The following is a 25,805-nucleotide window of genomic DNA, read 5'->3' as shown; positions in this document are numbered from 1 at the left end:
TAAAAATCATCAAGAGTAGTGGCATAACCTTGCATTTTATCACCCTCGTTCCAATTACCCCAGCGCAGCAGATGCAAGCAGAGTCTCATGCGATCATCTGAGATAAGGATGGAGAACTGAAAGACAAACAGATGACTCACTTTAATGGATCTGCTTCAGACAGGAGAAACCTGTAATTTCTCTTAGGCGTGCTTCATGGACCCATAGTGGAGTGAATCACAGACTTACACAAGCCTTGAAACTGTGGGCAACTTTACAGTTCTCAGATCGGCTTCTCACAACAGGCAGTGAGTTCTCACTGGGCCCCTTGGACCTTCCATTTCAAAAATGGAGAAGACAGATCACAGCCGCTGACCAGGGACTGTGGGAGGTGCCACGTGATGGTGGGGCACCATGCTGGGGAGCTGAGCGCCGGCCTTCCTGCCGGGTGATTCTCCACCTCATGGCTGCTAGATCTGCTTCCTGGATGCCGTGAGTAGATGTCCCACACCAACACCATTTTCCTGTGGAAGAAAGGCTTGTTTTTGCACATATTCCAGAAGGGGGAAATGTGTGATTTATGATGGTATTTTCTGGAATGCTCGATTCTTCCGGAAACTTCTGTAACATGATTTAGAAATTGGCTAGCTCAAGGTTGGAGTATTTCCTAAGCCGCCTTTACGTTTGTTTTTCTTTAAGAGTCATTTGTCAGGCTTTCATGGCTCACTCCTAGGAGTGAAAATGCAAAGTATCCTGTCAGGCAAATGAACTCACTGTCCCTGCATTGTCCCCTTGCTTGATACATTTCAATGCCTGTCTTTTAGACTGAATGTAAAGCTGGATGTTGTTTTAAAAGCATTCTTTATCAGTTTCTTCTTTTAGTGAGCCTGACAAAACTGTCATTGTATCAATTTTAAAAACATTTCTCCAGTTCCTGCCAACACGTTTTGCATCTTCCCTTGTTTCAAGTGGCCAATTCTATGCCACTTGAAACTCTATATTCCTTATACTCTGAAGACAGTTGTGAGAGCTCTAAAGTGTTGCATCATTAGGTGCTGTTTGTTTGTTTTTGCTTTTTTTTTCAGTGCCAGCACTCCATGAGCTTTCTTCATGGAGCAGAGGCAATTGCTGGGCCTATCAATTTCTTTAAAATTTTATAAGTATCAAGATAGTTGGTGAGATATCTGGATGTCTTCCAACTCTGAAATTATGTGATTCTTGAAACCTATCAGTATCTAAATCCAGATTCCAATTTTTAGAAAAGATACTGGGCTACCAACAGATTGGCTGCAAGCCATCTAAAATAGCCAGAGATGAGATGTTTCTGATTCTAATCGTCCTTTTCTATCTTGCTTTCCCCCAAGGCTCTATGTGAAGCAGTTTGTCCATGGCAAGGGAGAACTGCTAAGGGTAACTAAATAGATTCTACTACTGAGGGCAGGGATATTGGGTCTTAAACACATGAACAACTCGTCTACTATTGAAGGCAAGAGATAATGGGTCTTAAACACATAAACAACTCGTTTATCCATCTGATGTTATAATCAGAGTTCTAATTATACTACTGGAGCAGAGGAAACAGACGGTTTTAGAATTAGGGGAACAACACACACACACACACACACACGCACACACATATACACCCCAAAATGTGGGTCACTTAATTCTTAGGTTCCTTGCCCTCTAGTTAATCTCTTTGAATGGGTTGTTCTCATCAGACAGTGGTCTGGCCTGGGAGTGTGAGGCGAGTTGCCACCTTGAAGACTGGCAAACAGGTGAGAATAGGCGCTCCCTCTTACCTTGTGGTACAATTCCAGGGAGAGGACCCCTTTGGGAAAGTATGTCCTTGATTCACAAATATTCTTGGCCACTCACCTTAGGGTGTTTTGCATGAATAGGTTTGCGAGATCACGCCTTCCAAGGCATTCCTTCCTGATTGACTCCACTTATAGTTCCCGGCTGACCTTTTAAATTTTTCTTTGGGAATCCCGATGTCAGGCCACACTCAGCGTGTTCAGACGGGTAGGGAGTACTCAGTCTGTGTGAGTCATCCCCTACAATTCCATCTAGCATGTTTCAGAAAGGAGCTCCAGTACCCAGGCAGACTCACTGTAGTTTTAAATTCCAACTCATTCAGAAAATCTGCTTCAGGTACAAGGAAGATGGGACAAATAGGAGATGGTGTTTCAGAACAGCTGGGGTCGTCTGGGTCTGTCCAGAGAAACAGGGTTTTATTAGTTCTGACTTGTGGAGACAGTGTGGAAAGAGACACATGCATTGTTATGACACCCTCTTGTGCCCATGGTGGACATCCCCTAACCTGGCATGGCATTATTTCCTGCTCAATTCTTTCACATAAGGCTCCAGGCAGTACAATAAAGAGGAGGTCCACAGTCGGACTGGCATCCAGGAGTGTTTCTACTTAACACACCAGGTTCCAAAATTATCTAGAGTTGCAAATGTGCTCACCTGCCCCTCTGAGATAGAAAAGTTGCCTCATGATTTTAAAGCAAAAACTTCAGATGCTTCAGATGCTGATGTCACTCTGCAGGGATCATTTGCCAATTCATTCACTCATCCAACAAACGTTTACCGATTGTCTATTCTGTATCTTCTGCTGGGTGCTAAGAATAGAGAAACATCAGGTGTTTACATTCTGACTAATGACAACCTGACCTTTTTTTTTTTGTCTATTTCACTAGACCACTAGGTGCGGCCTAATTTCTCTGAGGCTCCGGGGCAAAGAGCACAAATTGTTGTGCTCTGTTGACCCACTGTGATTAGAATTTCAGCAGCAGTGTGAAAGTCGCTGATTACTGTAAACTTGATGGAGAGTTAGATCCTTAGACACATCCCCCACCCCGGGACAATCAGGTCTAGCTGCGTTTTCCTGTAAGTCTCTGAGGCCAGCAAATGTTATTTTCTTTGTAATGACCAGCAAATGTGATCTTGTTCTTTGTGATGAACATGTTAGAGCGGGGAGCCTGGCCTCCATTCAGCAGGCTTGAATTGCTTTTTAGTACTGTGTGAAAAACAAAGGTGGATGGTAGTGGGTAATTAACACTTTTATAATCATGTACAGAAAGAGGCGGGTTATGGAAGTGGAGGAGAAGGAACCTGGGACATGACTTTTGCAGGTCCTGAGAAGCTGCCATTCTAGGTGGCTTAGTTGCTTTTCTCTCTGAAATAAGTCATCTTGCAGACACCTTGGGAACGAGATGTGGAGCTGCCCTTATTGAGTGACTAGTATAGAAATTGGAGGGAATTTATAAATAACTGATAACTCTTTATTTACCTTCTTGCCACAGATAACCTCAGGCAGGAGTTCTTTTGCTTCTTGTTTTCTCTTTCACTTTTTAATTCTTCGTTTCTGAAACTGATCTCTTTCTTTTGGTCACCCAAGCTTTGCTGTGAATGACTTAAAGAACTCCCATGAATGTATTAGCACAGGGATGGGCATTAGGTAGATGCCCAGCAAATACATGTGAAGCCTAAGTCTGGATAGATTAATGTGTTTCCCTCCAACATAACATATTGTGATGGAATTGCAGCTTGAAACTCCCCAGAGCATTTCCGATTATCTATTTATTTTTATTTATTTATTTATTTTTTGAGACAGAGTTTCAGTCTTGTTGCTCAGGCTGGAGTGCAATGGCGCAATCTCAGCTCACTGCAACCTCTGCCTCCCAGATTCAAGCGATTCGATTCTCTTGCTTCAGCCTTCCAAGTAGCTGGGGTTATAGGTATGCACCACCATGCCCGGCTAATTTTTTTGTATTTAGTAGAGACAGGGTTTCACCATGTTGTTCAGGCTGATTTCGAACTCCTGACCTCAGGTGATCCACCCACCTTGGCCTCCCAAGGTGTTGGGATTACAGGCGTGAGCCACTGCGCCTGGCCTGGAATTTCTGATTATCAGGTGAATTGTAAAACCTGGATGAAACAGTCTTCTTACTACAAGAAATCTCAGAACCTTTGATATGTGTTCACGCCTGTGTGTGTGTGTGTCTGCGTGTGTGTTGGGGGGAGTTGTGGCAGTGGTGTTACACATTGTTTCCCAAACTGATTTGGCCATGGAACCCCTTTGTCTTTTATGAGACCAGCGTTCCACAGAAACCCACGTGAGGACACAAGGCCTTGGTCAAATACAGTAGACACCAAAGCCTCCACTGTTTGCCTACTAAAGGTAGAGCAGTCCCACTCCCCCAATTCAAAGAAAATTAGATCAGTCTTTACAAATGCCCTCAAGGTTAAATTTTTCTTCTGTTCCATTTTCTTTAATCTTTTTGTGCCTGCTACAAATGGTTGGCAAACAAATGGTGGATAATAAGCATCAGCCTCAAACATAAATATACCTCATTCCAGCATTATTCTGTCACGATTACTGCTTGCCATTTTTGTTTCCCCTCACTGGGTACTAGAATCTTAATTTAAGTGGTGACATCTCTTCCCAACAAAGTTTTTCTGCCACCATACACAGAGGGTTTATAAAGATAGGGAATATAAGAGAATACACAGACTGTAAACTAGTTCAACCATTGTGGAAGACAGTGTGGCGATTCCTCAAGGATCTAGAACTAGAAATACCATTTGACCCAGCCATCCCATTACTGGGTATATACCCAAAGGATTCTAAATCATGCTGCTATAAAGATACATGCACACGTATGTTTATTGCAGTACTATTCACAATAGCAAAGACTTGGAACCAACCCAATGTCCATCAATGACAGACTGAATTAAGAAAACGTAGCACATATACACCATGGAATACTATGCAGCCATAAAAAAGGATGAGTTCATGTCCTTTATAGGGACATGGATGCAGCTGGAAACCATCATTCTCAGCAAACTATCACAAAAACAGAAAACCAAACACCGCATGTTCTGACTTATAGGTGGGAATTGAACAATGAGATCACTTGAACACAGGAAGGGGAACATCACACACCAGGGCCTGTTGTGGGGTTGGGGGAGTGGGGAGGGATAGCATTAGAAGATATACCTAATGTAAATGATGAGTTAATGGGTACAGCACACCAACATGGCACATGTATACATATGTAACAAACCTGCACGTTGTGCACATGTACCCTAGAATATAAAGTATAAAAAAACCCACAGTATTTATTGCATAATGAAACACACACACACACACACACACACACACACACACACACACACAAAGAGAATACACAATTTTGTTGATAACCTGAACACAATGTAGAACCAGAAGTCAATAAATGGAATAAAAGTAATTTAAGGAGAATATGCTTGGAACAAGTCTGGATTCTCCACGTAGGATAGGATCCAGCATTGGCTCCCCACTCTTTACCAGGAACTGGTATGTCCCTCACCTGGGTGAGTTAGCCCCGTAAGGCTCCTGTATGGAAGCTTCTTCTTTAGGTACGGGCCATGGTTTGCTTATATCCATCTGGATAATTCTCACTGTTCTTGTTACATTTAATTTAATGTTCGGGTTTTGCATGCTTATTCTTTCCCTCATCCTTTCGGGAGACTACTCACTACATATAGACATGTGCTAGGTGCTGGAGAGATACTATATTTGTATTTACTGAAACTTTTCAGTTTGGAATGTTGAAAAACTCCAATTCACTTTAATTATTGAGTCTTTATCAGTGGTAGATGTAAGGATGTGTGTTTCCTCCATTACGTTCTATAAAATATCAACCACGGATGAATTGGGAGGATAAATTATGCTGCCAAATATTTTTTTTAAATTCTTCATTCTCAGAGTCCTTAAGCTCTTCTCTGCAGAGGACTCTGGCTTTTGGCCTCAGCTACATTTGAACTGTGACAGGAGGGATCCCATTCAACTCTTTCTGGTGAGAAGAGAACCAACCAAATTAGGGCCAACCTGAAAACGTCTATCTCATCCATCCCTGCCAATCAAACTGGGCTAAAATAAAACTGCTATGATTCCTCTTGGGCAGTGTCACTGAATATTCTCCCCCAACATTTGTAATAACTGAAGAAAATTTACTATATAAATTGCCATCCCAAATGGTATGTAGTTACCTATGCCAGACTATAGTAACGTGAATGATCAAGTAGCAAATTAATTAATCAAAACCCTCCAGCCAATTGTGCTTAGTTCAAATTCGTGTATTTTATGGTCACGTTTATGATTTCATATTACATATATATTTTATGCTAGTAAAATTTTTTATGTATATACATATATGAAATATATCATTATTCAATATTGTTCCACAAAGAATGATTGACAGAAAATGTCATAGCTGTTGGATCCTTTACTCCCTGAACACGTTCAGGAGCTGTGTGCAGCTGGGGGCCTAGCACTAGTTGGAAAGACATTTTTAGACTTCACAAATGACGTCACATCATTATGCCAAATGTCTGACTTGCTTTCAACAAGGTTAGCTTTAAGCAAAACTCCTATATTAAAGGTAATGGACAGTAAACATGACCCTTCTCCTGAAGCCTCAGACAGCAGGTGCTATTCTCTCTCTCTCTCTTTTTTTTTTTTTTTTTTTTTTTTTGAGACGGAGTTTCGCTCTTGTCACCCAGGCTGGAGTGCAATGACATGACCTTGGCTCACTGCAACCTCCTCCTCCCCGGGTTCAAGCGATTCTCCTACCTCCCGAGTAGCTGGGATTACAGGTGCCCACCACCATGCCCGGCTAATCTTTGTATTTTTAGTAGAGGTGGGGGTTTCACCATGTTGACCAGGCTGGTCTCAAACTCCTGACCTCAAATAATCTGCCTGCGTCAGCCTCTCAAAGTGCTGGGATTACAGGGGTGAGCCACAGCCCCCGGCAGCAGATGCTATTCTTTATAAATGCCTCCCTTCATCTCGTCGTCACCCATTTTAGTGCACATTTCTGACCATGATCTGAAGCGTGGAGAGGAATTGGGTTTGCCTTCAGCATCAGTCCTATTATTTGGCCCTGAGAATAGGTTTCTTTTCTCCTTGACACATGTACCCTTTGAAGGAGACTTCAGTATAATCGTGAAGACTAGCAAAGAGAAAGGATTAAAGTGATCACTTTAATGAGAGAAGTGAACAGTCTTCAGCTTGATAATCAAAATGAATCTTATAGTCTGTTTTTCAAACTGCAGGTGACAATCCATTAGAGGCTTGTGAATTAAACTTAGTGGGTGACAACTAGTATTTGAGAGAATGTCAAATAGAATGGAGAAGAATATAAGATAAAACTATTGGACGTATCAGAGTTCTTACTTGTAGGTAGCAAGGATAACTATTTTACATAAAATTTGTCAATATAAAAATTACGTTTTTTTGGTCTTATGTATAGACACTGATATACATGCATAGATACATACCTATGTATGGCTGTGCATAGTGAGTCATAATATGCGATTTGAGATCTGTTTTTTATTGTGTTATTGTCAAGTTTTTTTTTTTTTTTTTTTTGAGACGGAGTATCCCTCCGTCACCCAGGCTGGAGTGCAGGGGTGCGATCTCAGCTCACTGCAACCTCCGTCTCCAGGGTTTCAGCAATTCTCCTGCCTCAGCCTTCAGAGTAACTGGGACTACAGGCGCCCGCCATCACACTTGGCTAATGTTTTGTATTTTTAGTAGAGATGGGGTTTCACCATGTTAGCCAGGGTGGTCTCAATCTCCTGACCTTGTGATCTGCCCACCTCGTCCTCCCAAAGTGCTGGAATTACAGGCATGAGCCGCCGTGTCCGGCCTGTCAAAAAATTTTGAAAGCCAAAGTCATATATGTGAAATATATGGATACTTTTAAAACAATTTATACTGGTTCTTCTGGTACTTTCTTTAGTGATGATCAGTTAAGCATCTATCCTAGACAATATTCATATTGCAAATTGCTTAGTGTGCCCATTCATCAATTTACGGCCTACATGGTGACTTCTTTCTACCCACACTGTAAGATCATCAATTCTGCATTCATAATCCCAACCCCTGTCAAATCCATTACCACACCTTGCCTGTCATGCTGCCATGTTCTCTTTCCCTTGCTCAGACTTGCTCTACCAGATGATGTTGTAAATAAACATACTTTCCCCTCTGTTCATTGGTTAGAAACTTTAAACTCAAAGATAATTTGGAAGCATTCCTGTAAGTGCCTGTGGCTTGTCATCTCAGCTGAAGGCTCACTGGACTCATGAAAGTCCATCTTACGCTTGACGCTACCCAGAAAGGGTCTGATGTCAGATCAATCAGTTCTGTCTGCTCTCTGTTCACCGATTGCCTTATGGACCTAGTTGGATCAGGGCCTAGGTCATCTCTACTGGATCATAAGGGAATTTATGTTTGCTGAGGAGAGTCTTTGCCTGGCTGTGTTCACGGAATGCGATGTGTAGGTGATCTCTTTTCTCACTGTTGGTTTGATTTGTCTATGTTACCCACTGAACATCTTTTACAGGAAAAATAGCATCTTTTATTTCTGTATGCTCAGCATCTGGTACAATTTCTAGCAAATGAGTGACACTTGATAAATGTTGGTTGATAGAATGAATGATCATCTACATTTTATGAAATGGATGAAAAAACAGGCTAGTTCATCCATAGCAGACATAAGATTATAGTATAGCTCTTGCTGATTCTAAAATCAATGATCTTTTTATTTTGCTGCATCTGAATTTCCAGGAAAATCATTTTAAGGAACTTTGTTACCAATAAGTGGTCTGAATTGCCACTATCTTATATGAAGGTGTCATAGTAGCGATCATGATGATGTTGATAAATCTCAACTGTTGTAAGGATTTTTTTTTTTTTGAGATTTGGCTTTGAAAGGTAGAACTCTCAGGAAAAAGGCAAGAAACAGAGATATGGCAAAAGAATAGAGAGTTATCTTCCTGTGCATCTAGTTTATCTGTATAAATAGTTTATCCATTGCTAAGAGGGAGTCTCAGAGCTTGCTCTGGTAGCAGACAATTGGGCTTATTAAAATCACTTTAAGTTACTTGTCTCCATATGCCTAGACAGACAGTACACTATAGGACAGTGGTTCTCAACTGTGGGAGATTTTTCCTCTAAGGGCACATTTGACAACAATTGAGGGGGGGGTAGTGAGTGCTACTGGCATCTACTGGATAGAGGCCAGGGATGCTGCTAACCATCCTACAATTCACAGGACAGCCCCCAACAGCAGAGAACTATCCAACCCAGAATGTCAATAGCACCATCACAGAGAAATCCTGTTATAGAGATGAAGAATGGCTGTCCAGCTGGACCATCTGGGTTGAACTCGTGGCTCTACCACTTTTTATCGGAGTAGTGTTGAGCTCATAGTTGCTCAACTCTTTGTCCCTTACTTTCCCCAGTGATAAAACGAAGATAGTAATAGCATCTTACATCATAGGATTAAATGAGTTTATAAAAGACAGTGCTTAGAACAGTTATTGGCAAATAGATATTCTTGATAAATATGACTATTATATAAACTTGTCAATTAAATAATAAGGAATGATGCTTTGGTGAAACTACATCCTTCCTGGTTCTTCCATCATTCTATCTTCTTCTGTAGAAAAGTTAACAGTTGAGAGAAATTATTTTCTTTCATACATTTTAGCTGGCTTGAAAATAGATATTGGTGTGCTTTTCCGGGGCCGGCTGCTTTGGTGTGACTATCTCAGAATATCCGGTGGGTTCACTAAGGAGTTGGTTAGCCTGATAAGTATTGTTAGTTGCATGAAGGTATCACCTTCAGGTGGGTATGCCTTCTTTCTCTATTGCAGGTAAAGATCCTCATGTATGAAAATGAAGTCCCAGGCAACCATGATTTGCTGCTTAATGTTCTTTCTGTCCACAGAATGTTCCCACTATAGATCCAAGATTCACCTAAAAGTAAGTTTGAACTATTCCTATGTGATCCAAAGAGAAATCTCTCAGTTGCCCTCGATGGCAAGACTTCTGATAAATAAGATATCATTTTAAATACATTTTCAAATGGTTACAACTTTACTCTTGCTGATAATAACTTTCTAAAGAAGGGAACAAAGAAAAGCTGAGAGGTGGCAGGGACTTGCCTGGAGAGGGAAAGTACAGTAGACTAATCACTTTGCAATGGGAAATGTAGATAGAATGCAGATAGACTGCTGCTGAGAGAGGAAAGTACTCGCCTGGCAGTTGAGCAATGGAAAGTCAGATCTTAATTTTGCTCCCCAGTAGTTGCATAAGTTGTTTCACTTTTCTGAGTCCCAATTTCCTTATCTATAAGATGAAATTTTTAAAGATACTATTTATAGTTCTTTATGGATATAAGAGATTTGTGATTCTATTATTGTGATCTAGTGATTATTCCTAGTATCTGTTAATTTCTGTCTTCTAAGGATCTACAGTGTCTGGTGGACCACATTAACTTCATTTCATCCTTACAGTTAACACAGGCAGAGAACAGATTAGTCGTTTAATTCTCATCTGTGTTCTGTTCTCCCTGGATGCTTAAACTTCTTGAAAGATGTAGCATCTTTACTAACTTCACCTAGAAAGGCCAAGTGACCACCGTCAAGATTCTATCCCTCATCGGAGGGCAGTGCATTCTCCCTGTGCTCTCACCCACGTTTCCTTCAGCAAGTTCCCACAATACCAGCACGTGGATCTGCTGCAGTTTTCTTTCTAGTCCTGAACGCATTTTCTTTTCATATTCACATGGAGCCTCTCAGTTGAGATGAGGGAGCAGAGCCCCACAGTAAAGAGGATCTTTGGGAATTTATATTTTTCAGGCTGGAGATAAACTTCAAAGCCCTGAAGGGAAACCCAAGACTGGAAGGATCCAAGGTATGTGACTATAGAACAGTCTTCATCCATTTGAAGACAGGGAAGAATAAAGGAAGGGCACTGGTGTTGCAAACTTGTCCCCAGATCACAGGCTTTCCAACTGAATAGCAATCTCCAGTAAGTTCTCTACGCTTACCAGTATTCATAGATTTTCTTACATTTATACCATTACCAGTGGCACAGTCAATGAAGGGAGTTATCAAATATTCACATATGCTGTAGAACAGTAGAGAAGTGCACATCTCCAAATCCCAAAGAGAAATCTGTTCAAAGTAATGAGTTAACAGGAGGCAGAAAAGGAAAGAGGACAAGATTATTCCTTCCTTCGTTCAAAGAGATTTTCAGGGTGCTTAAATGTATGCAACACTCTGGTGCTGAGAAGTCTATTAAAGCACTGTGAGATGGACATCATGGGTGATGAGACTGGTCACTCTCAAGAAGTGAGACATAAACTAAGGGGGTAATCACTAATAGTACTTCAGTGAAATCCTGTGGTTCTCACTCACATAGTGGGGAGTAACTGGATTCTGCACAATCATGGCTAGGTGGCAAATACATCCTTATTTGTGGGTGAGAAAGGGAAGCAGAGAGAAAGGTAGCTAACATTTACAGGGCATTTAAGACAACTTGGATCTAAGTGTTGTACAAGATGCTGTCTCATTCCATATTTATAACAACATTATGGCATCATATTAAATCTATATGGAAGAAGAAACTGAGAACTACTCTGGTTAATGAACTTGCAAAAACTGATGCAAATTTTGCAGGCAAGGTTTGATGCAAATTTTGCATATAAGGTTTGGCAAAGTTTGTTTCCTTTCCCAGTGAATGCAGTCATCACAGAGCTGTCCAAGCCACAAAAGGTGACTCGCAGGTAACTGGTCACCTCATTTTATTGATTTGAACACCCTAATAGCTCTCAGCATCATTTACTTTCCATTCCCCGGCTGCTATCTTAAGGCAATTCTCCTGAGAATATTTCAACAGGCTCACTCTTCCTATCCAAAGCGCCTTCACTGTGACCCATGGGCAAAATTTGGCCTGCCACTAGTTTTGGCAAATAAAGTTTTATCGGAACATAGCCATACCCATTCATTTACATATTGTCTTTGGCTGCTGTCACACTACAAAGGCAGGGTTGAGTAGTTGTGACTAAGACCCATATGGCCTGCAAAGCTGAAAATATTTACTTTCTGGCTAGAGTTACCATATTTAGCAAATAAAAATAGAGAATGCCTGATTAAATTTGAATTTCAGATAAACAATGAATAATAGCGCATGGATCATACAGACACTGAAAACTTATTTGTTGTTTATCTGAGCATTTACAGTCATTTATTATTTGCAGATTCTATATTTGCAAATTTGCCTAATGCTGAAATTTATCTGTAATCCCTAAATCAATACTCACAGTGCTTTTGTGGTCATTCACAGACATGTAGAAAGCAGCAAAAAATTGAGTTGTCCAGTACATATGTTTTCAGCAGGAGCTGGACAAGGTGATGTTTTACCTTCTTGTTCTAGCTCTCCTACTATAAACAACTGTTCTTTCCTAGTCTGTGCAGCATCACAGTTTTGGTTTTGCATTTTTGTGCTTTTTGTTGGTGATTTTGCTGTTTAAAATAGCCCCCAAACATACTGCTGAAGCGCTGCCTAGCATTCCTAAGCCAGAAAAGGCTGGAATGTATCTTATGGAGAAAATGCATATGTTAGATAAGCTTTGTTCAGGCATGAGTTACAGTGCTATTGGCCATGAGGTTAATGCTAATGAATCAACAATATATATTAAATAAGGTATCTTTATATAGAACCATACATTAAAGAGGTCATATATTGATTAGTTGATGAAAATGCTGTAAGCAGAAGCTTGTAGGACCCTACCCTTATATTACCCTAGGAGCGATTGTTCAGAACACTTAGTGTTCATGGTGTCTTTATAGAATGTAACTCCTGTGGATAATGAGAATCAACTGTGTGTGAAAATAACATTGACATTTAACTGGGATTCCCATATTTTATCTGGAAACACCATTCATGTGTTCCTTGACATAAAAGTTTATGGACTCCTGCTCTATCTTATCAATTATCTTTCAAAAACAAGTCCAATCATGTCTTCTGGGAACTCCCACATTAGCACAGCATTCAAGGCCCTGCGTGAGTTAACCTCTGCTTTCTTTCCCACCCTCATCTCTTGCCACTCCCCCTTCAGGTGCTCTGGACTAGTCTTTCTGAATGACGTGAAATTCCCCTTTCCACGTACTGTTCACTCTGCCTGGACACCAGCTTCACAATCTACCTGGCAGCTCTTACTCATTGCCGTGGGCCCAGTTCAACGTCACTTCCTCCAGGAAGCAATCCAAAAATCTCCAGAATGAATTTGATGCACGTGTCAGAGTATGGAAATCCTAATTGGGCTCCTGTCTCTCTCTCTCTTTTTTTTTTCTCTAGAGAAATGCCATGGACCTTGTATCTCTTCTTCCAACTGCAGCCGGCCCTGTGCTAAGGACTTTCGTGGAGAAATAGGATTTACATGTAATCAAAAAAAGTGGCAAAAATCAACCGAAACATGTACAAGTCTTTCTGTGGAAAAACTCTTTAAGGTAATGCATTCAAAAATTATTGGTGACAGAAGTCAATCCCCCAGGAGAAAGTGAGGCATTTTTAGTGTGATCTGTTCGGCATGACAAAAAGTCTCAGATCTGCAAAACCTACCGAGTGGGTTAAATTTAGAAAAATCTACAGAGTGGGTTACATTTGTTTCTTGACCTTCTTTCCTTACCCAAACTCTCAGGTACTCTCCCTCCTCTCCACATGCTCTCTCTTTCTACCACTAAGAAACTTCTCTTAAAAAAAACAAAAAACGAAAAACAACAACAACAAAAAACAAAGATATGAAACTCATTTACACTATGGTGCATATGATTGCTTAGAGGTTACGTTTTAGCTCTAATGGTGGGTTTGTATGCCTCTTGTGATAATCAGTTAATCAACTAAATGTGTCTAGAATCAAATTTATTTTGATATCTCTTTTTTTGTTTTTGAAATGGAGTCTTGCTCTGCCTCCAGGCTGGAGTGCAGTGGTGCAATCTTAGCTCACTGCAGCCTCCGCCTCCTGGGTTCAAGCGATTCTCCTGCCTCAGCCTCCCGAGGAGCTGGGACTACAGGCACCTGCCACCACATCCAGCTAATTTTTGTATTTTTAGTAGAGATGGGAATTTACCATGTTGGCCAGGATGGTCTCGGTCTCTTGATCTCGTGATCTGCCCTCCTGGGACTCCCAAAGTGCTGAGATTACAGGCATGAGCCACTGTGCCGGGCCTTGATATCTCTTTTTAATACTTTCAATCTCTTGACCAAAAGAAAGGAGAGATGTGTGCTCTATCTAGAGGAACAGAAATTGAATGCATACACATCCAGTTAAAGTTAAAATCTCTTTTGTACCATTCCATGTAGCAACTGTTATCTTCTACCTCCCCTGCAATCCCATGGAAGCTCATGGATCTCTGCATTTTCTAAAATTTTAACAGTGGTTTTACAAGGGGATTGCAGGTGGCTTCTCTGTCACTTAGCCTAGGTAATCACATAGAAGTCCTTGCAACTATGGTCACACTCAAAAGTGAATAAAGGAAATAAATCATTGCTTTTCCTTATTCAAAGTCACATTCTGAGTGAGTCTAGGTAAAAAAAATCAGAAAATGAGCAAATCACCTCTTCTAACTAGTAAACTCTAAAGTCCAAAATTGTAATTCCTTAGCGTTCTGTGTTTGACCTGCCAACCTCCCAAATCCATTCCCCCCATGAAATTCCATGTGGCTCTTCTTTCCCTTCTCTGTAGAAAATTATCTTGTTATAATGCGTGAGTTAAAAATCAATGTCCTGAAAGCAAATTCCAATAGTAAAGGCCAATATCCTGGTCCCTGCTAATTCGAGCGAAATCCTCTGCCTCTTTCTGACCCCACTGTATCCTCTCCACCCCGCTCTGCATCAAATCCACTTTTTAGGATTCTGCTTCTTCATCTGCCTTCGCCATGTAGATTGTTTGTGTTTTAGCTCCTTTAGTCTGACACATGGTAGGTACTTAATCATTTTTGAATGACACTACATTTATTTTAAACAGGACTCAACTGGTGCATCTCGCCTTTCTGTAGCAGCAGCATCTATACCCCTGCACATTCTAGACTTTCGGGCTCCTGAGACCATTGAGAATGTAGCTCAAGGAATCCGTAAGAACTGCCCCCTTGATTACGCCTGCATCATTGATGTTGTGAAATCATCAGAAACGACATCTGGAAATATTGCATTTATAGTGGAGTTATTAAAAAATATTTCTACAGACTTGTCTGATGATGTTACTCGAGAGAAAATGAAGGTATTCTTTGTTAATAATTTAAAAATGATGTTTCTCTTAAAATTTTCATTTGAATAGTTTCAAATGTACTTTCCAGGGCAAACACTACAGTGACAGCAACCATCACAGCAACAGCAGGCATTTCACTTCGGTTTGGGATATTGATTCATTCTAGTTTATGGAAGTTTTCAAGAAGTTAAAACATTTTGAATACCTATCTTTGTACACACTTCACATTTTCAAGAAAATGTCACATAGTGTAGTGATGGCAGTGAGCAAGATGGAATGTACCTTTCTAAAACTATATTCTTTAGAATGGGGGTCCCTGACAGCCGAGCAGTGGATTGGTACCGGGCTGTGGCCTCTTAGGATCTGGGCTGCACAGCAGGAGGTGAGCGGAGGGTGAGCGAATATTACCGCCTGAGCTCGGCCTCCTGTTGGATCAGCTGCAGCATTAGATTCTCATAGAAGCACGGACCCTATTGTGAGCTGCCTATGAGATGGAGGTAGGTTGTGTGCTCCTTAGGAAAATCTAATGCCTGATGATCTAAGGTGGAACAGCTTCATCCTGAAACCATCCCCACCTCCGCCGCCCAGAGTCCATGGAAAAATTGTCTTTCATGAAGCTAGTCCCTGGTGTCAAAAAGGTTGAGGACCACTGCTGTAGAACATAACCATTCTGAGAAATGTTAATGGAGATTCCGTTTTTAAAAGGGAGATCTGTAGCACATCAGTTGTAGGAAATTCTAGGTTAAACAAAGTTAGGCAGGTTTCTGTATGGCACAACTTTTCAGAGCCTTTAATGTCCTAATGAACTTTGGAATTCTTTGTAAGGCAGGGGGAGATAGGGACAGGGTGTGCAGTCTTTGTCAAGGTTGAATGACCAGAGAACATACCTCCACTCTCCTCCATTAAACAATCATTAAAATCTAATGGGAAACTTGAGTTCTACACACACTGCAGTCTGGAAATGCTGCCCTGGGTGCAATAATAAAGCAGGTAAACCTTAGCTGTGATTTTTTTTTTTTTTTTTTTTTTTTGCGTTATTTTACTTTTCTTCCCTCTGTGTGACCTTACTAATGTGGGATTCTAATACATAGGGAATTTGAAGAGAAATATGCCAAATAAGATTGGGTAACTTGATCTTTAGAAATTTCAGGTTTTAGAAATCAACTTTATACAACAATGTGTAAATCCTTAGTATAATGTTCACCTTTCTCCATTGCAGAGCTATAGTGAAGTGGCCAACCACATCCTGGACACGGCAGCCATTTCAAATTGGGCTTTCATTCCCAACAAAAATGCCAGCTCGGATTTGTTGCAGTCAGTGAATTTGTTTGCCAGGCACCTCCACATCCACAATAAATCTGAGAACATTGTGAATGAACTCTTCATTCAGACAAAAGGGTTTCACATCAACCATAATACCTCAGAGAAGAGCCTCAATTTCTCCATGAGCACAAACAATACTACAGAAGATATCTTAGGAATGGTACAGATTCCCAGGCAAGAGCTAAGGAAGCTGTGGCCAAATGCATCCCGAGCCATTAGCATAGCTTTCCCAACCTTGGGAGCTATCCTGAGAGAAGCCCACTTGCAAAATGTGAGTCTTCCCAGACCGGTAAATGGTCTGGTCCTATCAGTGGTTTTACCAGAAAAGTTGCAAGAAATCGTACTCACCTTCGAAAAGATCAATAAAAGCCGCAATGCCAGAGCCCAGTGTGTTGGCTGGCACTCCAAGAAAAGGAGATGGGATGAGAAAGCATGCCAAATGATATCGGATATCAAGAACGAAGTGAAATGCCGCTGTAACTACACCAGTACAGTGATGTCTTTTTCCATTCTAATGTCCCCCAAATCAATGACGGACAAAGTTCTGGACTACATCACCTGCATTGGGCTCAGCGTCTCAATCCTAAGCTTGGTTCTTTGCCTGATCATTGAAGCCACGGTGTGGTCCCGGGTGGTGGTGACGGAGATATCATACATGCGTCACGTGTGCATCGTGAATATAGCAGTGTCCCTTCTGACTGCCAATGTGTGGTTTATCATAGGCTCTAACTTTAACCCTAAGGCCCAGGACTCCAACGTGTGTGTTGCAGTGACATTTTTCAGCCACTTTTTCTACCTCTCTCTGTTTTTCTGGATGCTCTTCAAAGCACTGCTTATCATTTATGGAATATTGGTCATTTTCCGTAGGATGATGAAGTCCCGAATGATGGTCATTGGCTTTGCCATTGGCTATGGGTGCCCATTGATCATTGCTGTCACCACAGTTGCTATCACAGAGCCAAAGAAAGGCTACATGAGACTCGAGGCCTGTTGGCTTAACTGGGACAATACCAAAGCCCTTTTAGCGTTTGCCATCCCGGCATTGGTCATTGTGGCTGTGAATCTCATTGTGGTTTTGGTTGTTGCCATCAACACTCAGAGGCCCTCTATTGGCAGTTCCAAGTCTCAGGATGTGGCCATAATTATGAGGATCAGCAAAAATGTTGCCATCCTCACTCCACTGCTGGGACTGACCTGGGGTTTTGGAATAGCCACTCTCATAGAAGGCACTTCCTTGACATTCCATATAATTTTTGCCTTGCTCAATGCTTTCCAGGTAAGTTCCAAGAGAGAGACTTCTGTGTTACTCTGGCTACACCACAAAAAATGACTATGATCTGAAATTATAGAACACAAAATGTCCTCTCCACTTCCTTTTATATCTTAGGATTATTTGGCTATGGCATCTCTAACTGTTGATTCTTAAATTGAATTTAGCTGACCAGGGTGGTTGGGTGGAAATCTCCTTCCTTCTTTCCTCACTGATCCACCTGTATCCCTACTAAAGTTTCAATCTTAGAAGAAGCCAACTTTCACTTATAGAGGACTATTGTTTGGTCAAGGATATGTGAAGCTACATGTTATGCCTGAAAACAGGTACATTTTTTATCCTTTCTCCAGTGGTTTGGGAATTCAGTGAAATAACAGCCACTTTCTATATTATGAAAAGATGGGCCTTGCCACTCACTTTGGGTGTTAGCCAGTCAGGAGTTCTCATACCCCTTCCCTGCTAGTCACATTTGTAAAATGTGAGAGCTGTGAAATGAGAAATGAGTTAGAAATGAGATTCTAGTCCAACCCATTCATTTTACAGGTATGGAATCAAAGCCCAGAATACTTATGGGATGGGCACAGGGCCACCCAGCTAACAGCTATCTGTTTATAGAAACAGATCTTGCCATATGTTACCTGATCTTGGGAATGACACTTTTCTCTGGGCTTCAACTTTCTCATCTGTAAAATAAAGATAGGCATCTAGAATGATCTCTATTGTCTTTTCCTACTCCAACATACTGGGTTTGGCAAGATTGTTCCTCTCAAAGTTGTTTTACTGTCTCTTGGCTACTAAGCTTACACTTTTGGGAGGCTATCATTGACCAGACTGCTTTTCATACCCACAAGTAATAGAAAATTTGATGAGTCCATTTTCTTGATTATGCTTTTAATCAGAAGTTGGCAAACTATGGCCTGCAGGCTGTTTTTGTAAATAGGGTTTTACTGGTAGCCAGTCATGCTCGTTTGTTTACAGTTTTCCTTTGACTGCTTTTAAGTTACAACAGCAAACTTGAGTAGTCACAGCAAAGACCGTATGGCCTGGAAAGCCTAAAATGTTTACTATTTGGTTCTTCTCAGTACAATTTTTCCCCACTACTGTTTTAAATAATATAACTAATTAAACAGTAAAGTATTCCTATTAACATGTCAGTATTATTCTGTTTAAAAGCATGATACAAAATAGAAAGCAGCCTTTAAAGAAATACCAACTCAGATCAATTATATATCTTACTCATAATTCTATAATAACTAAGGAGCACACTTATTCTACTCTTTCTGTTGCATTGCTTTACAGTGAAATCTTTGACATGAGGGATTTTTTTTTTTTTTAAATCAAAGACTCTGGGACTTTTGATAAATTTCCCCACTCTTGAAGTTACTCTGGTGAGTAATGATCTCATCCTTCCTTACTTTGCAACTTAATTAAACCCCAGGAAATTTTGCTATGTATTTCTTTTTCAGTTCATTTGTGTTTCTCTCTTCTTGACAGAAAAATACTCAAATGTTTCTAGTTATATACACTTCTCTTTTCTCAACAAGCTCTCCCTGTGACTTAACATCTAAAATTTTAATCAGATGAGTGTTTCTTCGCCATGAACTCTCCTTAGATTGATTGTGAAAAGACCCTAGCCTTACAAATCTCTGTAGCATTCTCTTACTTTTATGTAGAAATGTTTTTTTTTTGTTTTTTTTTTTTTTTTTCCCACCAGCTTAGAGGCCTTGGCTGTCTATTTACTGACTTTTAATTCCAGCTCAAAGTAGACTAGAATATAAGTTTCGTTTTCTTAAGACACCTTCCATGATTGTGATTTTGAATTACAAGTTTCTGTCACACGTTACTGTCATCATGAGTAGAAACAGCTACCTCTATATTTGGGAAGAAAGTAACATAACTGCATAAGGCTGAAAACTGTCCTACATCTACAGTCATTCAATAAATATCAATAACCCTCCTGCATATTCCTGTGCAGGCGATGATCCTCTTCCAAGGGTGGGGGCAGACTCAAAGGAACACCCATCAGTGCATTATTATCTGCATTAGTGGAAACTGAAGTTTCTAATGTCCAATAACTGCCCTAGGAGGTATCTAGAAGAGTGGTATGAAAATAACAGCTGAGATATTTTTTGAAAAACCATCCCTCATGAGTCTGTTGAATTTTGCCACAGGGTTTTTTCATCCTGCTGTTTGGAACCATTATGGATCACAAGGTAATTTGAATTTGCTTCCTCCTTATCAATGATTTTCATGTGGCTGGGGGAAGCAGGAGGATGAAGCAGTTTTGATTGGAGAGCATAGTCCAGGGGAATTGAGTTTGTGAGGATGGTTTGAGGAATCAGCTGTGAAAAGGAAAAACAAAACAAAACAAAACCAATATTCTGTCATTTCTTGCTCTTTATCAAGTCAACAGAAGGCTCTTTATCAAGTCAACAGGAGGAGTATTCCTGGTGAAAAAAATGGAAATCATAATCACAATTTTAATGTTAATACCAAATCCGAAATCTAATGAAAACTACATGCTAGCTTTTATCCAAATCTTGTTACTTGCCAGTCACTATGCTAAGTCCTCTGATATTGCTTCTGCCAGGGTTACTGGTCTTAAAGTTTCAGGACAGGCATCTGAGCCCTGGTGATTCTGTTGTTTCTTCCAATATCCGTGAGGTACTTCTTACTGTCATTGCTTCTTTAGATAAGAGATGCTTTGAGGATGAGGATGTCTTCATTGAAGGGGAAATCAAGGGCAGCTGAGGTAAGCCTTCCCCTTTTAGTCTCAGCCCTGGAGGGTCCGTGTCCTCACCAGTTATGCAGAGACAAATACCATAGCTCAGTACTCAGGATCTGCGGTCGAAGAGGATCAATAGAGCATAATTCATTCATTTCTTCATTCGATAAATTTGGAGTATTCTGCTAAAACTGAAGGTCAGCGGAATATACCCTTCAAGAGAATGTTTCATGTTGGATGTATTTCAGCTTGACATTTGAACCCATCAAGATGGGACCACATGAACTCAGGATCATAGATTCATAAAATGTGAGAGCTGTGAAATGACAAATGAGTTAGAAATGAGATTCTAGTCCAACTCATTCATTTTACAGGTATGGAAGTCAAAGCCCAGAAGGCTTATGGGATGGGCACAGGGCCACCCAGCTAATCAGTAGCAGAATCACAACAGGGAACAATTGGCATTGAAATCTTTTTCCATTCTCCTTGAGACTCTTTTGAGTAAACCATACTCTCTTGGATTGGAGTATCTGTGTATTTACAGATCTTGGAGACTTTGAGCCTGGCTATCAGTCTCTTAAAGCACCAAGTAAAACTGCTGATACTACTTTATTAATTAGAAGTTATTTGTTTAACCTACAGATTCACATTAGGAGCCCCTTCCTTAAAAACAAAAACTTTTTGGATACATTGATAACTACCATTTATAGTTAGATAGCATTGAGTGTGATTTTTAGTATCATAGATTATCTATTCTAAGATAGGCATTTTCTTCATCTTTTAATGTGTCTGAAATTGGAATGTATCTTATATTCAATGGCATGTCAGAGTTTAATTGGAAAGTTTTGTTTCCCTTTGTTTTTTAGCAGAACATAAAAATAATGATGTAGCTTACACTTCGATTCAGTGAAATATGATAATTTAGTTTTGTGTAGCTGTATCAATGTGGGTACTCCTTTTCATGTATTCATTTTCACATGTTTATCTCTAGAGAGGGATATACATTTAGTCAATATCATTACTCATTACCACCACTGTTATTTTTCCCCCACTTAGAATGCATCATTAAGCCCAACCAATGGATCTGAATTAATGAATCGTCAAGGATGAAATGTGAGTATTAAAAATACAAAGAGAAATTTCACCTGCAATTTGTATCAATCCACCAGTGCCCCTTGTGACCACACTATTGCCTGCTATGTGATGCCGGAATGAGGTAGGAGGGGAACAGGGGGACATATTTTTCAGAGAATGGAAACATCTTGATTGTCTAGCACATAAATGAAAATATGTACATTTTCTTTAAAACCTATGTCATCTCAGCTTACATGACCAAACCCATCACACCTGCTGTCTACAGTACTCACATACTTTAATTCCATCTTGTCAGTGAGTAGTAACACTCATAATAGCCCCATTGTTGAAAAAGAACACTTGATTGATTGGAATCACAAAGCAACAGGTCTGTCTTTCCTAATGAAGTGGAATCCAGAATCATTCCTAAGCGGGTGTGGGTGGGGTTGTGGCAAATTAGCTACCTACTCATAGCCAGCCCCTGAGACATATTTCTACACAGGTGAAACCAGGGGGAGAACACACATTAGGCAGCCAGGAAGCAGGAGAGTAAGTCACAAAAATGGCAGCCAGAAGCCTGAGAGGTACTGGGGGAATGTGGGCAGGGATGATCAACCTTGGGAATGGTTTTGCTTGGAGAGGTTTCATGGCCTTTCTGCATTGTTATAGAAGAGTCTCAGACTTTCAAACAAAATACCATTTGGCAGCAGCCACATCCTTTTTATATTTCTTTACTTTTCTGAGTCATGGTCCATATATTGAGCAACGGGCCAAAACAAGGGGTTGAATCTCATGGAACCAAAGACACTCTGAGTTGGAAAAACCTTTAAGGGACATCCATGTTACAGACCCTGCAAACCGTATGCTGTGCTGGTATGGGACGTACAGTCCCAGGGAGAGGGAGAGAGAGGAGGAGGGCTCTGTCGTATACATGGAGTGGCATGTGTGAGTGCTGGGAAAATGGGGAGGGGAAAACATAGGCCTGTTACCCTTAATAATTGTCATCATATTTGGAATTTTATAGGAGAACTTTACAAAGGTTGATCCTCCTGCTCGCTGCCCATTTCCTAGTCTGTCAGCTTCCTCCAGGATGAAACATCGCTATGTTTCTTAATTTGCCACTAATAGAGAGTCACTAATTCAAATGACCTATTAAAAACACAGCTGGCCTTTCTATTAAGGTCCTAATTAAACAACCGCTTGTTTTAGGTTTATCAGACTGTCTCAGGTGGAGGAGGCCCTGCCTTTGGGGGATACTGTGTCCAGCCTTTCAAGGGAAGAAGTGCGTAGTGAAGGCCTTATCTCCAGCTGGTTGGGGATCCTTGGTTGGCTGTAGTCCATGTTGGAGAAACACAGGAGAAGGCAAGATCAGGAGCTACACTAACTAGGTCTGGGGATGTACAAAGGAGTCTGCCAGTATTAGAAGGAAGTCCAGGAAGGAGGTGGAATGCCCTTACAATACTCCATGATGAAGACTTCATCACGTAATTCTCTAACTATCAACTTGCTCTATTTTGGAAGTGATAAGAGGTAGGCGAGGAGCTGAGGACTGGATTCTTTGAGCATATCCCTTGTAGGTGGCTCTGTGCCTATTGAATTTTCTCAGTATTGGGTCCTATGCTCTGGACTCACGTGATATCAGAAGGGCTCTATAATCACAGCTGGCATCGTGGTAGACCGTGTTGAGGACCCAACAAAGATTACAGTACGGGGCTAAGAAATTCACACTAGATCATCCTCCAAAGTCCAGAGTGGAGGGTAGCAGCACCAGGGGGGTCCATCAGCAGAGAGAGGGGCCCCATGCACAGGGTTCAGGGCAAAACCCCAGGCACACTCGGGTTATTTGGTAAGCACCAGGAGTGGTGGTGGTCCAGGGCAGGGCTGAACCATAGGGGAAGGCAGTGTTCCAGACCTTCACCAAGAATACAGGATTGAAGGCTGACCTGATCTCAGCCTCTCAATCTGAGAAACGGATTGAGAGGTCAGAATTGGACTTGCAAGGAGAATTGAGGTTTCCAGCATTGGGGGACCCTCCTCATATCCCAATGAACGCAGGTCAGAATTGTTCTTAGAAACAGGGTTGAGACAGGTCTGTCAGGTGGTCCCAGGGTCAGGGAAGGAGGACTGCAGAGGTAGAGAAACAGGGAACTTAGCTTTGGGAATAGATTCTCATTGGGGGACCCCATCCTGGGAGGCAGGGGAGAGAGGGCCACGGCATTATGTTGGAGGCCACAGCTCCACAGCACCCTCTGTTGTTCATATCAAAGGGAGGACAAGCAGGCTGTTAGATTCCAGGGGCACCAGGAAGGCGCTGGGTTCCTCCAGTGTCTTCCACGCATTTGTTTATGCTTGTTTAGTGTTGGTTTATCACTAAAAGGATACAGAGTTTTTCACTCCACAATAATAAATGAGACTGGTTGAGCAAATACCCCGAGGGAAGCAACACGGTTTACAATGTAAATTCACAGCAGCAGAGGCATTCTAGAATCCAAGTTCCAACAGCAGAGGAGGAGGGAGGACACTGAGCACCAAGTTTAGGGCGGAAGGAGCAGCCCAGGGAAGGCAAAGGCACCAAAAATTGCAGCTGAGAGCATCGCCTTTTTACTGTGTGACCTTGAGGAAATTACTCAATGGCTCTGTGCTTCATTTCATCTTCTGTAAAGCAGAGTTGATAATACTACAGGCCTCCCAAGACAGTTTCAGGATTAAATGAACTAACACGTTAAAAACCCAATGCAAGCTGTTGTTCTTGCTATTAATTGTTTTTCAACCATATTTCCCAGGCTGCCCCATTTCTGATGGATGTCCTGAGACCAAGAGGGGAGATTGGGAGAAAGAGGACGTGGAAAGCAGGCTGGAGTGAGGAGGAATGGTCATGCTTCCTTGGAATACTTTCTCTTCTTGTCAGGAGTGACTCCAAAGCTCTTGGTCTGCTGAAGAAAAACTGAGGATATCATTTGCTGACTGAGCTTTAAGGAGGGTGATTTATGGACCCTTTGACCTACCTGCGCCCTGCAAGAGGCTGGCTTCTTGGTCAATCTTAGCCGTTTTATGGTCTCCTGGGCCAGTTGGGGGCTGTGGGGCCCTGCTGGGCTTGGTTGTCTTTCACTTCTGAGGCCTGCTGTGTGGCTCCATAGCTCAGTCCTCCATCACTCTGCGTGGATCTTGGGTACTTTCGACAGTGAGGGTTAGATCCAATTTTAGGAGTAGGGTTGGGGGTGTGAGTGGTAGCGTGGGGTGGCAGGAGGAACAATGAGTCTACTTTGGAGACAGTTAAGTCATGGTACGTTTCCTAAAGATAGGGAACAGAAGAAAAGTAAAAGAACTGTTTCATATGCTAATTTTTTTAGTGTATTTTAGACCTTGAGTAAACTAATTTAGCTTCTAGGATCCAAGTTTCCTTATTTGTGAAACAGGAAAAAAAAAATTCTTGTAGGTATTACTATTTGTGTGTTTGTGTCTACCTGCATGTGTTTGTGTTTGTGTGTGTGTGTGTGTGTGTGTGTGTGTCTTTTAAAAATACTATATATAAAGAAGATTCTGGTTGTTATTTTAGATGTAAAAATGAATATATGTACCTTTCACAACTTGCTCATGTGTGAGTTCATTTGAGATGGGCTTGTCCATTGGTACCACACATTCTTGGGCACTAGTGCTGCTATCAGTCCACCTCAGTGCATTGATCATACCTATAGGAGGCCTGAGAATGCAATCCTGCCATGCGTTCACAGGGCGGGAACCTGGAAATATTTAGCAAAGAACACTAGCGTCTTTCAGGGATTCTCAACGAAATTTCTATCACCAATTTGGCTTTATAGTGAGGCATTCAGGACTGAAGATGGGTATGTGCATGGGTAGAGCACTGGGTTCAAATTGTGGAAGTCGTGAAAGCTGATTAGTGGTCATGCTTTTTCATAAAACAAACAACAAAACAACTGAATGAATATCTCTTTGCAGGGCTCCTGTCAAAACCTTTAGTATTGGTTTAGAAACAAGATAAGATCTGGTTTCATACTAAATAGTAATTATTTAAAGAGTGAAAATTCTCAGTCAATTGCAAATTTTTCTCCTCTCATGAAATGAAAATAAAATGTTCATTGGAGAGACATGAGTTTAACTTTTAGATGTATAAAAGTTCTTTAGCATTAATTTATTGATTCACATTTCCTTTCTGATTTTTGTCACTATAAAAACAACTTTTATTTCTCTCAATCCAGAAATTCCTGAGCATTATGCAATTCCAAGCCAAATAATTGCCTTTGGTTTAGTAGATTTATTTGATACTGTAACAAGGCCAAATCTATAATTTCCATATGCTAAT

At 41.0% G+C, this 25,805-nt stretch overlaps 1 protein-coding gene across 1 annotated transcript; it reads left to right on the top strand.

Annotated features, from left to right (window-relative positions):
- Positions 1-255: 255 nt before the first annotated feature.
- Positions 256-25,068, top strand: ADGRF4 (adhesion G protein-coupled receptor F4). The gene is made up of 10 exons (XM_005552786.4): positions 256-471; positions 9,694-9,802; positions 10,681-10,735; positions 13,184-13,335; positions 14,853-15,104; positions 16,312-17,691; positions 19,857-19,898; positions 20,378-20,437; positions 21,467-21,523; positions 24,268-25,068. Exons 2-9 carry the CDS (start codon positions 9,710-9,712, stop codon positions 21,518-21,520), a joined length of 2,088 nt encoding a protein of 695 aa, XP_005552843.3. The 5' UTR covers positions 256-471; positions 9,694-9,709; the 3' UTR covers positions 21,521-21,523; positions 24,268-25,068.
- Positions 25,069-25,805: the final 737 nt, after the last annotated feature.

The sequence above is a fragment of the Macaca fascicularis genome, chromosome 4 (genome assembly GCF_037993035.2).
Source record: "Macaca fascicularis isolate 582-1 chromosome 4, T2T-MFA8v1.1".
Taxonomy (NCBI): Eukaryota; Metazoa; Chordata; class Mammalia; order Primates; family Cercopithecidae; genus Macaca; species Macaca fascicularis.
This window is presented reverse-complemented; position numbering and strand designations above follow the sequence as displayed.

Bases quoted from the DNA above. Each gene is read 5' to 3' on its own strand.
- ADGRF4 (XM_005552786.4), top strand. From the start codon at position 9,710: ATGAAAATGAAGTCCCAGGCAACCATGATTTGCTGCTTAATGTTCTTT. The intron at 13,336-14,852 runs GTAATGCATTCA...TATTTTAAACAG, and splicing joins CTGTGGAAAAACTCTTTAAG to GACTCAACTGGTGCATCTCG. The intron at 20,438-21,466 runs GTAAGCCTTCCC...TCCCCCACTTAG, and splicing joins GGAAATCAAGGGCAGCTGAG to AATGCATCATTAAGCCCAAC.